At 42.3% G+C, this 14873-nt stretch overlaps 2 protein-coding genes across 2 annotated transcripts in view; one reads left to right on the top strand and one right to left on the bottom strand.

Moving 5' to 3' along the window:
• The window catches only part of ZFP57 (ZFP57 zinc finger protein), a 24795-nt gene extending 13355 nt beyond the window's left edge, over positions 1–11440 (bottom strand). The window contains exons 1-2 of the mRNA XM_069563642.1: positions 10718–11440; positions 6994–7069 (exon numbers count right to left, since the gene is read on the bottom strand). The gene's annotated coding sequence lies outside the window, so the exon portion shown is untranslated. The remainder of the gene's footprint in view (positions 1–6993; positions 7070–10717) is intronic.
• On the top strand, positions 11275–14873 carry POLR1H (RNA polymerase I subunit H). Its single transcript, XM_069563778.1, has 5 exons — positions 11275–11584; positions 11782–11936; positions 12175–12275; positions 12697–12806; positions 14649–14873. Exons 2-5 carry the CDS (start codon positions 11801–11803, stop codon positions 14671–14673), a joined length of 372 nt encoding a protein of 123 aa, XP_069419879.1. The 5' UTR covers positions 11275–11584; positions 11782–11800; the 3' UTR covers positions 14674–14873.

The raw sequence follows: 14873 nt of genomic DNA, 5'->3' as shown, positions 1-14873 counted from the left end.
TAAATCTGAGTGTTCCCCAAGGTACCTGAACCAGTGATCTGCCTTTGCAGACAGATGATGCACGTGGGCAGGCTGAGGAGACGCCCACAGAGTCAGGTGGAAATAGCAGGCAGGTGGAGATGGTGGTGGAGGCAGCCTGTGTTCAGTGGCACCCCTAGGGTTCTGGGCCTGCCACCTTCCTAACATGGTTACTGGGTACACTTTTCTTTTTTTGAAAAGCCACATCAGCTTGCTACTGGGCTCCTATTGAAACTAAGCACCCAACACATGGAGGCCTTCGGACACTCTTGCTTAATATTCACATTTGAGGGTAGGTCAACTTGGACTCAAGACCTCCTGGAGTAGGATATGGCAACCCACTCCAGTATTCTTGCCTGAAGAATCCCATGGTCAGAACAGCCTGGTGGGCTACTGTCCCTGGGGTTGAAAAGAGTCAGACATGCTACAGCTTGGACTCAACTTCTGACAAAGTGGGAAGGATTTAATAATCCTCACTTGGAAATGGTATATTTAAGGATGCGGCTGTCCTGGCCTCAGCATCTCTACTTTACATGAAAAAGTGGCAGATATCCCTCTGGGGAAACTTTCCCCCTACTCTGCCCACTGAAGCAGAGCTGCTGGTTCCATGTGGCTCTCAGTTCACAGAGATTTCCCTAAATGTCTGGCCCTGGTTCACTGTGGTTCCGCTAAATTCAACTCTCTCCCTGGCTGATTCAGCCATTCAGTCTCATTGCCAGTGATGCAGAGCCAAAAATGGCTGTTGTCAGTCCTCTTGGCGGGCAGAACTCAAGGCCATTTCATGGCTCTCACCAGTAATCCCTTTGATCAACCTTCCTGTAGTTTTACGGCCTCTTGGGCTGTTGCCAACCTATTTGGTCTGCCGCGTGAAAACTAGACTGGTTAGGCACCTCTCTTTGGAGCTGGAAACTGTGGAAATAAATCATAAATGCTTATCTAACCACTGAGAAAGTTCATCCTTAGGTAGGTTGATAAGGAGTCCAGGGCCCTTGAGGAGGAGGGAATCCAGGGCCTTCGAGAAACAGAAAGGGGTCTGAGGCTCTCTAGGAGAAAAGGACAAACTTTTTTCCTACATAGCTTTGTCTTAGTCAATATAACAATGTATCTTGCTCTAGGACATGTTTCTTCTTAACAAGAACATTCTGATTCATCTTGTTATCTTAAGATGGTTTGTTTTGGGAGTGTGTCTGGTAAGCCCCTTTACTGGAATAAGGTATATAGCTCCCTTGCAAAGACTGGTGAGCGGGGGCACTTTCTGTCCCCCTTCTGATGTCTATGTTAGAAGCTCTCTCTGTCCCTCTTTATATTTTAATAAAACTCAAAACACAAAAGTTCTTGAGTGATCAAGCCTGGTCCCTGATCCCAAAGCTAAATCTTCTTCAGAGATCACGACTCCGATATCATCCATCGTAAGCTATCACCATCTGGGTCACTCAGGTGAATGCGCACAGAATGAGTCTAGTCTCTGATGGGGTTGGTTATAATCAAGCTGCAGATGGAAACATGTTTTGTGAACTGTCTCCCCTGCTGCCTGAGTCCATTTTCACACCAGACATGGCAAAATATTCACCATCATCAACTAGTAAAGTAAAGGACTCCGATTTTTTTTCAACATTTATTTACTTATTTAACTTGGCTGCCCTGGGGCTTGGTTGTGGCACATGGGATCTTCAATCTTTATTGTTGCATGACACTTGGGATCTTTAGTTGCAGCATGTGAACTCTTAGCTGCCCCATGTGGGTTCTAGTTCTCTGACCAGGGATCGAACCCAGGACCCCCGAATCGGGAGCTTGGAGTCTTAGCCACTCAACCACCAGGGAAGTCTCAGGACCCAGTTTCTGATTTGGACTTGTGACTGCTGTCAAAGGTTGACTTGTCTTACCGTGAGCGAGGCCACACAGCATGGGGCATTGTCCACACCTGCTCCTGGCAGACGGGCTCCATTGGCTCTTTGAGCCCCTCAAGGGCTATCAGTGGTGTCTCCCGAGTGTTGACACTTTAGGGTGCATGTGTGCTAAGCTGCTTCAGTAGTGTTTGATTCAGTGTGACCCTAGGGACTGCAGCCCACCAGGCTCCTCTATCTATGGGATTCTCAAAGCAAGAATACTGGAGTGAGTGGCCGTGTCCTCATCCAGGGGATCTTCCAAACCTAAGAATTAAACCTGCATCACCTATGGCTCAGCATTGTAAACAGATATTTTTTTACCCACTAAGACACTGGGGAAGCCCACACTTTAGGATGCAGTGCTGTTATTCTAGTCCAGCCTCCTCCATCCATATCATTGAAACTAATGTGTCATGGTTTTGATTTTCCAGAAAACACAACTTTGATTTGTATAATTCTGATTTCTCTCATACATGTAAGTAGATAGATGTGTGTGTGTGTGTGTGTGTGTGTGCGTGCGCGCATGCTCAGTTGTGTCTGACTCTTTGGGACTCCTTGAACTGTAGCCTACCAGGTTCCTCCATCCATGGAATTTCCCAGACAAGAATACTGGAGCAGGTTGTTATTTCCTACTCCTGGGTATCTTTCTGACTCAGGGACTGAACTCACAACTCTTGTGTCTCTTGAATTGGCAGGTGGATTCTTTACCACTGTGCCACCTGGGAAGGCCTCACACAACATGATGTGCCTTTTACTGCAAAGCCACTTGACAATGGGATGATAGTCAAGGTATCAGTCAATTTTTCATGTTTCCTACCACATTCGTGTTTAAAAATGCCACAGATTCAGACTTATTCTAATTTGTAAAACTTTAGCTCTATTTAAAATACACCAGCCTTGTATATCTTACATCCTGAGGCTCAGTTTTCAAGCCACTGTGACTTTCATGGTTAGAGATAATATCAGGCATGCTTTAATGAGTTAAAATCTTATCTCACGTTAAGTGACAGTATAAGGGTTATAGTAATTATCTGCTTTGTCTCCTGCTCTGTGTCCTGATAATCTGTTTCTATTTTGGACTTTCTTTTTAAAAAAAGAAAAAAATATATATATATATTTAGCTGCATCAGGTCTTAGTTGTGGCATATAGGATCTTTGATCTTTTAGTTGCAACAGGTGGAATCTAGTTCCCAGACCACGAATTGAACTCAGGCCCCCTGCCCTGGGGGCGAGAAGTCTTAGCCACTGGACCACCAGGAAAGTACCTAGTTTGGACTTTCTTAAACCCCAACTGTTGGCTCAGCTTAGCCTAAGACTCAGAACTTGTTCGATCGTAAGTGGAGACCAAGTCAATAGTTTTACAGCCTGGATCTGTCAGTGCTTCTATTCCTATTCCAGTGTTTTATCCTGAGTCTTATGACTGCTTGCTTATCTTTTCCTTTGGTACTTTACTCCAGTTTCTGAAACAGGTTCCACTGTGCCCTGCCTGATCTCCAGCTTCTCAGGACAACTGCTCTTCTCTGGTCTCTCGTTTTCTACGTACTGCATTCCTACCCTTGAATTCTTGACCCCTCTTGCTGCCAAATGCCTATAGGGTCTTCTGCTATTGTTGGCACCTTCTTCTCTTCATTCCACCCTTAACTGTTCATTGGATATAGCCACATGGAGCACTTTGTTGATGGCTCAGCAGAAAGGGATTTGGTGGACTGATGGGCACTGAAGCCAGAATGCAGGGAGCCGGTATAGACTTTCTAAGAGTCTTCACTATGAAGGAGTGCAAATAAATAGCATAGTAGCTTATGGTTTGGGTTTTTTTTTTTACATTTTTAATTAAAAATATTTTTTGGTGGTGCCAACTCAGCTTTTGGGATTTTAGTTCCCTGACCAGGACCTCAGCAGTGAGAGCACCAAGTCTTAACTACTGAAATACCAGGGAATTCCTGCACATAGAAGCTTATTTAGATGGGAGAGATTTGAGTACAGTTCATGGGGTCACAAAGAGTCGGGCACGACTGAGCGACTAACACTTACCTACAGGTCAAAAGGATGGTCTAGCAGTGAATATCTTCATGGTAAACAATTACCAACAGTTATGTATCAGTTACTTTTCTATCCCACTCAACTCAAAGGGTTTATCATTACCCTAGTGATTTGGATTTCTAAGTCTTTTGTCTCTTGCATACTGATGATCCACATTTTTGCAAGGTATATAATCTAAAACTGTGACATGAAGATGGAAGATCAGAGAACAACAGGGCAAAAAAGTCTGCATGAGGCAAATCAGGTGGTAGGAATAAGATGTTGGTAGGTGTCCTGGTCACATTCCAAAAGGAGCAAGGGGAGGGCTAGTTCCTAAACCCAATTGAAGCAACTTCAATCAACTCATTTCCACACAGAAGTTGCCTACAGTAATTTTTTAATCTCTGTGGGATTAAGGAGCATCTCAAATATAAAGGAAACTAAACTGATACTAATGTAAGTGATCTATTATACCTACAAATATTGTTAAAGACAAAAAATGGACTGTGGGATTGAGGTCTAACACAGGAGTTATATTTCTCTAGCACCATGCTATACAACATGGTGGTCACTTGCCACATGTAGCAATTTTAAATCCATGCAAATGAAATAAAATGAAAAATTCAGTCCCTCAGTTGCACTAGCCACATTTCAAATGCTCAGTAGCCACATGTGGGAAACCACTACTGTACTGAAGAGGAAAGCTATAGAAGAGTTACATCACCACAGAAAGGTCTATTGGACAGTGCTGATCTAGCAATATCTGTGGTAAAGGGTGTCCTGCTGATACAAAAGGGTGGGCATCAGGACGATCATAACTTAAGTGTAATATTCCTTAAGCCATCCAGTTTCCCTTTTTCGGCTTCTCTACTCACCAATTTTGAACCCCAAATTTACCAGCTTTTGGAAGGACATCTATTTGAGATAGGTGAGTTGGGTTACCTCTGAGTGAATCCAAATATGTTTAAGGTCTTGTTTAAGTGGGTGATAGAAACTGACAATATATGGAGCTGGCAGAAATATGAGATATTACTACACTTTATACTCTGACCTTCTTCCTCACTCTGCTCACCTCGGTTAGATGTCCCTCCTCTGTACACACCTAGACATACCTCTGTCATAACCCTATTTGATTATCTGTTCGTAGAGTGATCTATGCCATTAGCTGTAAACCGGCCAAGAGCAAGGATTTCTCTTAATTCATCTCAGTAACTAATAATGTCTGGCACATAGGAGGTTCTCAAAATTAAGTCTCTTACACAAATAAATTACACAGTATAAGCTAGACTTTTACAGCCTGGTTAGCAGTTCCCGATAAAGATATGAACAGAAAACAAAAAAACTGCATGGTGACCTACAGCAATCTCAAGATAACCTTTGAGGCTGAGGGTAGGAGGAATGGAAGAGGCAGATTGGAACAACTCCTTATTCACCATCTTTGCCCAACCCAGGTCTTTCCAAATGGAAAACCCAATATTTATGAAATATCTGATACATGCTAACGTTTCACAAAAATGAAATCCTCTTATAAATGCTAGGAACTATTATTTTCCAACTTTACAGATTAGGAATGAACATCAAAAAGGATAAGCAACTTGAACAAACACAAGGCAATGAAAAATAGCGAAACTAGTTTTAAACTCCAGAACTATCTGACACTTCTGTAAAAATGAGAAACGTCACTGAACCCTGCAAAAGAGAACTAGCATTAAAAAAAAGTGTGTGTGTCGGGGGGGGGGGGCGGCGCAGGGAGTTACTCACTTTTCCTGGGTCTCTCATGTATATATGTTATTAAACTTTTGTTTGATTTTCTCCTGTTTAAAAAATAAAGGTTCATTTAAGAGACATGATCTAATCATGAAAGCACTAAATCTTTTATTTTTCCTATTTGACTTCTCAAAAAGGGTGGCATAGTTAAGAATCTTCTTTGAAGTGGCTTGATAATTGTGTTGTTTTCTTCTCTAGTCTGAGACTTTTCCATCAGAACATTCACTTTAATCCGACTGCTATTGCACGGCTGGAAAAGTGGATATGCAATAACACTTTCATACTCTTTTATCTCTTTCTTTATGCTCTTTATGCTCTCACACTTCTCACGAAGAGGAGGCTGGCTCCAGTCTTTCCTCAAGATCCCTTCCTTGAGTTTTTGCTCTACAAGTTCTCTCCCTCGAATCATGCGTTCCCGGTGATCTTTAATCTGCATCTGTTCTCTCTCCTTTACCTGCTTGCTTCTCTGTGTGTTCTGGATGCCATGCTCTCCCAGCACAATTCTGGGAAATTTTATTTCACTAGAGTGAGGTGGTAATTGTTTCAGTGTTTTACTCTTAAACTCTCTGACCTGTCCACCTCGATGTATGTGCCTTTCTATGTGTTTCATTTCTCTCTCAGGGAGCAAATAATACCGTTTTTGTCTCTCTGTGCTTTGGGTTGTTTTTCCCTCCAATCTCTTGTTGATTTCACTGCCTTCCTCTTGTTCTTTCACCGTCTCCATTATTCTTTTATTATAATAAGACTCTGCTTTGGCAAGCCAGTAGTCAAGGGAAAGCCCTTGCTCCCTACAGAGTATTTCATACTCCTCTTGATATTTTTGAATTATTAGTTGTTTTGCTTCTGATGTATGTACGCCACCTAGATTCTGTCAAGGTGAGGTGCAGAATTTTGTAATATGACCATCTTTTTACTTTGAACATATTTAAACAGAGCCTATTCTCACTATTGACACGAAGAAAGGACCATGGTGGGGGTGGGGGTGGGGGAAGAAAGGACCATGTTCTTTCATTAACTTTGGAGTAACAGGGATTTTACTTCCATCACTCCTAGGTGAGCCTGCAAGCTCTCAAAGTTGATGTTCTCACCACCCAAATCAATAACTAGTTGGTTTGTTTTTTAAGAATAGTGTTGGTAGTTTTCAAAATAATATTTTGTTTTACAAGTAAAGATTCAGCTGGAAAATATTTGCCAGTGTGGACACATTACGGCAAAGTGTCACTTGGGTGGCAGTAGGATTTTAAACCTAACTTTCCTTCTTCTAATCTTTTCAAACAGTATGATGTTAGGATGATTTATTTACCAATATTTTTTTCTCCAGTGGAGACTGTAGACCTGCAGCAATCCTAGGGTCTTTTGATACTTTAGCCCAGGCCAATCTGTAAGATAAAAAAGCAAAGGTAAAATAGAAGGTGGGAGATGTCAGAACAAATTTGCTCTTATAGCAACTGAATCAAAAGAACCCAATTGTTTTGGCTAAGGCCAAAGGTATTTCCCTCAGAAAGAAAACACCTAGGAATAGGTAGGACTACAGCAGGGCCATTTTCTGATGAGAAACCATGACATTCCTATGGTGACAAATGATGAATACTCTTTTAAAAATAAGGACATATAAATAAGAGCATACAGTCACCCCTCAGTATTTGTGGATCACCCTCCCCACCAACGTCCCTTGGTTCCAGGACCTGCTTCCTCCAGATACCAAAATCCATGTGCTATCCCTTATATAACATGATATCATATCTGCATATAACCTTGGCACATCCTCCCATATACTTTAAATTATCTCTCAATTGCTTATAATATCTACTACAATGTAAATAGCTGTTAATACAACGTAAATACTACTTAACAGTTGCCACTAAGTGGCAAGTTCAAGTTTGGCTTTTGGGACCCTTCCATATTTTTGTTTTCCCTGAGTATTTTCCATCCACAGTTAAATCTGTGGATAGAGAAACCTCCGATATAGAGGGCCAACTATAATCCTCTCATATAAACTTAAAAGCATACTTCTCCTGTGGACTCAACATGAACCATTCTGAATCTTGCACCAGGGACTGGGCGTGGGAAGAGACGGGCTCCTTGGTGAAGCGTTGCCCAAGCACATTTACACCATATTGCTCAGCCCAGCTTCCTCTTTTGTCTTCTGGGATGAGTCTAGACTTTGGTGTTATTAATTCATTCTCTTTGTACAGTTTCTTGAGCCGGGCCCTCTCTGCCTCTATCACCACATACAGCATCTCTGCCCTATAATCTTTTGTTCTGAAATTCTATTCTTATTTGTTCGCTGTCTGCTTGCCTTCCTTATTCTGCCAGTCATTCTTCAACCTAAATCCATTGAGACTATTCCCTGTTGATCCACTAGGGATGAGAATCTGGGGTCACTCTGGGTTTATTTATAGGACAGGCCGATGGCAACACAAATGGAGACTACCAACTTTTTGTGTGTCATCTCTGGTCTAATCTGAGTTTACTGTGAGGTCATATTTAAGCCACCAAGGATGCCTGGCATCTCATCTCTGTGCCTTTATTTATACCATTTATGGTTTACACAGCATGGGCTTTGAAGCCTTATAGGGCTATGCCTGAATCCTAATTCCACCATTTCCCAGGTGTGTGACTCAGGGCAGGTAACTCAGTCTCTCTCTAAATCAGTTTCCTCATCTGTAAAATGGAACTATAAGACAAAAATTTGCCTCTTGGAGTTATAAAGAACAAATGAGAATTAAAGATCCTGGCACAGTGCTTTATATATGCTAAGTTCTCAATAAACAGCAATGGTCCATCCTCCTCAGGTCAAGGCTTGACCATAAAATCTTCCCAGTCTTCTCTATGCAACAGCAATTTTTGCCTCCCTATGAACATAATATTTTTTACTTCTACAACTCATTTGAAAATCAATCCTGGTTTCCACTGTGATATCTGTATCCATATATCACTTTTAACATTTGATGCTGAAATTCAGACTCACACAGTAGGAGCTATAACTTTTTAATCTACAAATATAGAAATCTATCCTATTAGAAAGGATCTGATATCAAATATTGGATCTCACTAACCTCTTGGGCATATTCTTACTTGCCTGACTGCATATACTTATTTTGAGATTTTTAAAAATATGACCACCTTACTTTTATTTCTGTGTACACAGTACCTAGCACAGTACCTAACATTAGAGTCTGTAATCTCAAGTTCTCAAAATTAATGATTTGTTGACTGGTGATTATCCTCACCACAGAATATGAGCATCGTCCTCTCTTACATTCTCCATAATACTGAATCTTTTTATTGAAACTTTTTTATAGTTTTTTATAAACTATTTAATAAATAGTTAAAGTCCTATTTAATAAGTCGGACTTTTTAATAAATAGTCCTCCTTGAAGTATACAGGCATATCTGTTGTATATGCCTTTCCTGGGCTCTCGCCTTTTGTCCTGTAAGTGTACTTTCATTGCATTCTAATTATTCATTTGTATTCCTTAAGGTCAGAGACACAGTTTTTAGCTTGACAGCCACAACTTCAGCTCAAAGACTGGCATATGTGCTCAATAAATATGAATAGGAACAGACTGTTGAGCTTTTGTTGGGAAAGAGACATGCCTTATAATGCTTAGTTAGTTTACTGCATTAGGACAGTATTCAACTCATTGTGTATATTCACTGAGTTTTGTCAATGCAGCCATGAAATTAAGAGGCTTGCTCCTTGGAAGGAAAGTTATGACCAACCTAGATAGCATATTAAAAAGCAGAGACATTACTCTGCCAACAAAGGTCCATCTAGTCAAGGCTATGGTTTTTCCAGTAGTCATGTATGGATGTGAGAGATGGACTATAAAGAAAGCTGAGGGCCGAAGAATTGATGCTTTTGAACTGTGGTGTTGGAGAAGACTCTTGAGAGTCCCTTGGACTGCAAGGAGATCCAACCAGTCCATCCTAAAGGAAATCAGTCCTGCGTGTTCATTGGAAGGATCGATGTTGAAGCTGAGACTCCAATATTTTGGCCACCTGATGCAAAGAGCTGACTTGTTTGAAAAGACCCTGATGTGGGGAAAGATTGAGGGCAGGAGAAGGGGACGACAGAGGATGATATGGTTGGATGGCATCACTGACTCAATGGACATGAGTTTGGGTGGACTCTGGGAGTTGGTGATGGACAGGGAGGCCTGGTGTGCTGTGGTTCATGGGGTCGCAGAGTTGGACAGGACTGAGTGACTGAACTGATACTGAAAGGGAAAGTTGGACTAATCTCATTTCTATTTTCAAAGGAGACACACACAGAGAAGAGAGAATAAAAACTTGCCTACCATCATGGGCTCAGCAGACCTTTCCTTGTGAGACAAATTATTATGGGGCTTGTCACTTTCTAGTAGCTTGCTCAGAGTTTTAACCCTCTCACTAATTTGTGTGTTTCCATTATTTCAGAGAGTAGCGGATCAAAACTTCTCTAGGAGAGACCACAGCTTGTTCTCTTTCAAACAGGAGAAAATAGTGATGGCTCCGGGACTTTCATACATAAACAGCTTAGCACAGCTATGAGGTTGAGAGGGGGTGGATGGACTGGGAGAGAACTAGGAAACTCGTCTTGAAGCTGTCCCTTCAGGACGACAAGATTCTACACTTTAGATTGTAGGTTCCAGATGAATTAAAACAGCAAAACTTTTAAGACACTTGTCCTCATGTTTTATAAAAGATCAGGGATATGTCAACTCTCCATCTAATGGATGCAATGATGATGTAGAGCTGGTTGGATGGGAGGCCGGGGACAAGGTGGAAAGGGGTCTGCAACTGAAAGCAAACCTCGACAGTCTTCGTCACAAGGCTGCTCCCTTGACTAATGCTAACCTCCCTCATCTGACGGGCATCTAAAGAGGAAGGAGTCCCAATCTCTTCTGTTCCACTACCTCCAAAGTCTTGAGCCCCTTCCTAAAGTGTCCTACTTCATCCCTGCTTCCTTTCGTTCCTAGTGACTAGGATTCCTCCTCCGCCTTCACCGTTTCCACTTCATGCCCGGTAAGAGGTCGACTCACCCCTTCCAAAGGCCCAGTTTAGTTCAGTCGCGTCCGACTCTTTGCGACCCCATGTACTGCAGCATGCCAGGCCTCCCTGTCCATCACCAACTCCCGGAGCTTGCTCAAACTCACGTCCATCGAGTGGGTGATGCCATCTAACCATCTCATCCTCTGTCCTCCCCTTCACCTCCTGCCTTCAATCTTTCCCAGCATCAGGGTCTTTTCAAATAAGTCAGTTCTTCGCATCAGATGGCCAGAGTATTGGAGTTTCAGCTTCAGCATCAGTCCTTCCAGTGAATATTCAGGACTGATTTCCTTTAGGCTTGACTGCTTTGATGTCCTTGCTGTCCAAGGGACTCTCAAGAGTCTTCTCCAATACCACGGTTCAAAAGCATCAATTCTTCGTCGCCAAGGGCCCAGCACTCGAGCCAGGCGGTGCTCTGCAGAGCGCCCTTGCTTGCATCGCGAGGTCCGAGGAGCGCTAGAACTGTAACTTCCAGAATGTTTCGCTTTGGTTTTTGTTTTTTTAAAAAGAACCAACTCAAAAAGAAAAAAAATAAAAATAAAAAAAAAAAGAACCAACTCAGGAACAGGGGAAGTTGTAGTTCCCAGAACTGGGTAGTGAGGGGAAAACAACCGGAGGCTCAGCTTCAATCACCTGCTTTCTTATCCAACATCACAAATCCAGCCTGAAAGTAGCGCTACAACCTTCCTTCAAAGGTTCCGCTCCCTCCGGGGATCAAGTTTGCGATTAATTATGACGTAACAGCCAATCGACAGGCCGGACGACAGGGCGCTCTAGCCCGCTTGCTCTCGCTAGTCCGCAGCAGCGTAGAGCCGGCGTTCTAGCTCGTGGAGTTGGCTTCCTCTTCTCGCCTGTCCCAGGTAAGCAAACCCCCAAGTCGAAGTACCGGACCCCGGTTTGGAATTCTGGATATGTGGGCTCCTTGGTCTTAGAGGCACAGGCATACGTGGGAGAAGAACTCGGGTTCTGTATGCTTAGGTCCAGGGACAGAATAGGAATGACCCTTCAGTGGGGAGGGAGCTACTCTCGTTTGTTAGCAATCTCCTCTTCTTCCCAGTCCTCGACCACCCTCCGTCATGGACCTCGCCGGCATCTGCTCCAGCTTTCAGTCGGACCTGGATTTCTGTCCAGATTGCGGCTCGGTCCTGCCTCTGCCCGGGGCTCAGGATGCGGTCGCCTGTACCCGCTGTGGCTTCTCCATCAATGTGCGAGGTAAGGGGCTTGTACGCAGCGACCCCGGCAGAGGGCCCAGCGTGAAAGGGTCAATGGCTTGAGGACCTTAATATCGGTTGGATTGAAGAGGGGGACCCTGAAGCAGGAAATCAGGCACTTTTGGCCTTGGGTCGAAACCTGAAGGGAAGAATATAAGGCCTCCTGTCCTAACCGAGAGGGAGTTATGGGTGTCAGCACTCCTTACTGTCTCCACAACCAGTTCTTACTGTTTGCGCAGACTTTGAGGGGAAGGTTGTGAAAACCTCAGTTGTGTTTAACAAACTGGGGACAGCCATGCCTTTGTCGATGGAGGAAGGACCTGAGTTCCAGGGACCTGTGGTGAGTGAATGACATCCAGGACTGGCCCCATCAAAGGAGGGTGGGAAAGAAATGGAGGGGCGATTGCACAGATCTGGAGAGTTTTGTACCTAATTCCAAGAGGGAAGGGTGTGTGCTGTGCTGAGTCGTGTCTGACTCTTTGTGACCCCGTGGACTGTAGCCTGCCAGGCTCCTCTGTCCATGGAATTTTCCAGGTAAGAATACTGGAGCGGATTGCCATTTCCTCCTCCACGGGATCTTCCCGAGCCAGGGATGGAACCCGCGTCTCCAGCATTGGCAGGCGGATTCTTTACCACTGTGCCACGTGGGAAGTCCTTTAAGAGGGAAGAGGGGTCTTTAAAACATCAGAGTCTGGGGAGTGTGACAGCCTGATGTCTGTGACCGGAAAGGGAGATTATTAATCCCACCAGTTGCTTTCCAGGTTGACAGGCGCTGCTCTCGATGTGGGCACGAGGGAATGGCATACCACACCAGGCAGATGCGATCAGCCGATGAAGGGCAGACTGTCTTCTACACCTGTACCAACTGCAAGTGCGTATCCTTTTCCTCCTCTCTGCCCTTTCTCAATCTGTTTGCGACCTAAACAAATCCAGTGACTTACTTTTTGTACTGAATAAACAGTTGTGTTCTTTGGTCCGATCCCTCTCTTCTGTACAGTTGAAGTAATAGGGAAACTTGAGGTCGTTTTTTATTTTAGAAAATTACACTTTTCTTATCCTTTTTATACTCGGTGAATTAAACCTTTTAAGATATTTAAAAGGAAAGAAAAAAAATACAGAAAGCTAATGTTGCTTGATGATCTGGGTGTTACTGTTGCATCTTCCACTGTACTCAAGGTAGTTTTACTTCGATGAGAATTAGTCATGGGTGCTTTAAAGAACATGATTCTCTGAATAGTTTTGAGAACTCCCCTTTGTCTTTGGGGTTCTGTGGTTTCACTACAGTGTATCTGGATGTGGCTTTCTTTTGTTTATCATGTGTAGGATTTGCTAGGCTTTCTGAAAGTAAAGATTGATTTTTTTTTCTTTTCCGTCAACCTTGGAAAATTATCTGCCATGTCTCATTGAATATTGCCTTTACCTATGTTCTCACATTCTGGAGTTCTAATTAGTTGCTTATTAGACTTTACCCACTACTCCATTTCTCTCACCCTTTCATAATTTTCCATCTATTTTCTCTTTATATTGCTTCTGGGTAAATTCTTCTGGTCTTTCTTCCGCTTCACTAATTCTGTCTTCAGTTTATGTCAGTTATTGTTACTTAAAAAAAATTTTTTTTTGAGTTCTGCTTATTTTTCAAGTCTCATTTTTAATAATTCATGATTCTTTAATCCTATATTATTTGTAATTCTTACATATATTTAAATATATTAAGCCTGATATTTATATTGTGTCTCCTAATTCTCATACCCACAGTTTTTGTGGATCTGATGCTGCCGTTATTCCTGCAGACTTTCTCATCGTGCTTTTTTTGTTGTATAATTTTTTAATATAAGCTCAGATTTTTTAGAATTTGGAAAACTATATTCTTAGCATGTGTGTTTCCTCTTCAGGTGCCTTGAAGCACTACCAAGCTGGAATGACTTTAAATAAATTCTCAGCTTCATGTGTTTTGTAGCAAATAGGTAGTATGGATTTGTGCTGCGAATCTAATGTAAGGCCAGCTTTTGGTTAGAAATTCTAGAGGGAAATTTTTTTCTCTCTCTACCTAGTGAGACTGTCAAATTCCTCTTCTGCAGAGTTGGATTATTTTTCTTGTTCACTTCTATACAGGTGTAGCCCTTTGGAGGTTTCAAACTTACTCTGAGTATCTCCTCTCAGACATTGTAGGCTTGTCTCTGGTTCACTCATGTGGCTCTCAAAACAGCAAGGGCACCAGTGTACCAGGGGCTTCAGTTTTAATGTACCTGTCTAGATTCCTGGTTTTGTATACTTTCACTCACTGTGAAGATTGCCTTTACTTTCTTGCCTTCTCATCAATGGATTAAAAATATAGTTAGAAATGCCTTTGGGGAGTATTTCTCAGTCAGGCTGAGAAATTGTTTAATTTAATTTAAACAACTAATTTAAGAAAATTAAAAATTTTTCTTTTTTTTTAATGACCAGAAGTTTTTCATTTTTATGAGGTCTAGTTTATCCTTTTTTCTTTTATGGCTAGTGCTCTGTTTTCCTAAGAAATCAACATAATTCATAATTTGCAAGATACAGTTTCAATCCCAGCATTTTTAATTGTCTTGAATTTGCGTAGGGTTGTTTAGGGGAGCTAGTCCTCTATGGTCATAAATGAAAGTCCTTCCTCAATTATTTCTTTCATCTTACACTGCTAGTACCTCTTCCTTTGGTCAAATATAACAAGTCTTTTCTTTCTCTGTAGGTTCCAAGAAAAGGAAGATTCTTGATTTTTTTTCTGAGCGACTCAACAATCCTTTTCTTACTTGGAAGCTGGAGGATATTGGGTTCTTAGGTCCTTTGTCCATCTCCCAATTACAGTGCTCTGCTCGCGGAGGAAAAGCAGATCGTCGTGTGTCGATTATCATTGTCCCCAGAGTACTCCTACCCTCATTGAGCTTCCTTATTAAAGTTATATTTTTCTATAAGA

Source organism: Ovis canadensis, chromosome 20 (genome assembly GCF_042477335.2).
Source record: "Ovis canadensis isolate MfBH-ARS-UI-01 breed Bighorn chromosome 20, ARS-UI_OviCan_v2, whole genome shotgun sequence".
Lineage (NCBI taxonomy): Eukaryota > Metazoa > Chordata > Mammalia > Artiodactyla > Bovidae > Ovis > Ovis canadensis.
The sequence above is the reverse complement of the archived record's forward strand: the minus strand, read 5'-3'. Positions and strand labels throughout refer to the sequence as shown.

What these genes read in the sequence shown, in the direction of transcription:
- POLR1H (XM_069563778.1), top strand. Translation starts at nt 11,801, where the DNA reads ATGGACCTCGCCGGCATCTGCTCCAGCTTTCAGTCGGACCTGGATTTC. An exon ending in CTTCTCCATCAATGTGCGAG is followed by an intron (nt 11,937 to 12,174) that starts GTAAGGGGCTTG and finishes CTGTTTGCGCAG; the next exon opens with ACTTTGAGGGGAAGGTTGTG. An exon ending in CTGAGTTCCAGGGACCTGTG is followed by an intron (nt 12,276 to 12,696) that starts GTGAGTGAATGA and finishes GTTGCTTTCCAG; the next exon opens with GTTGACAGGCGCTGCTCTCG.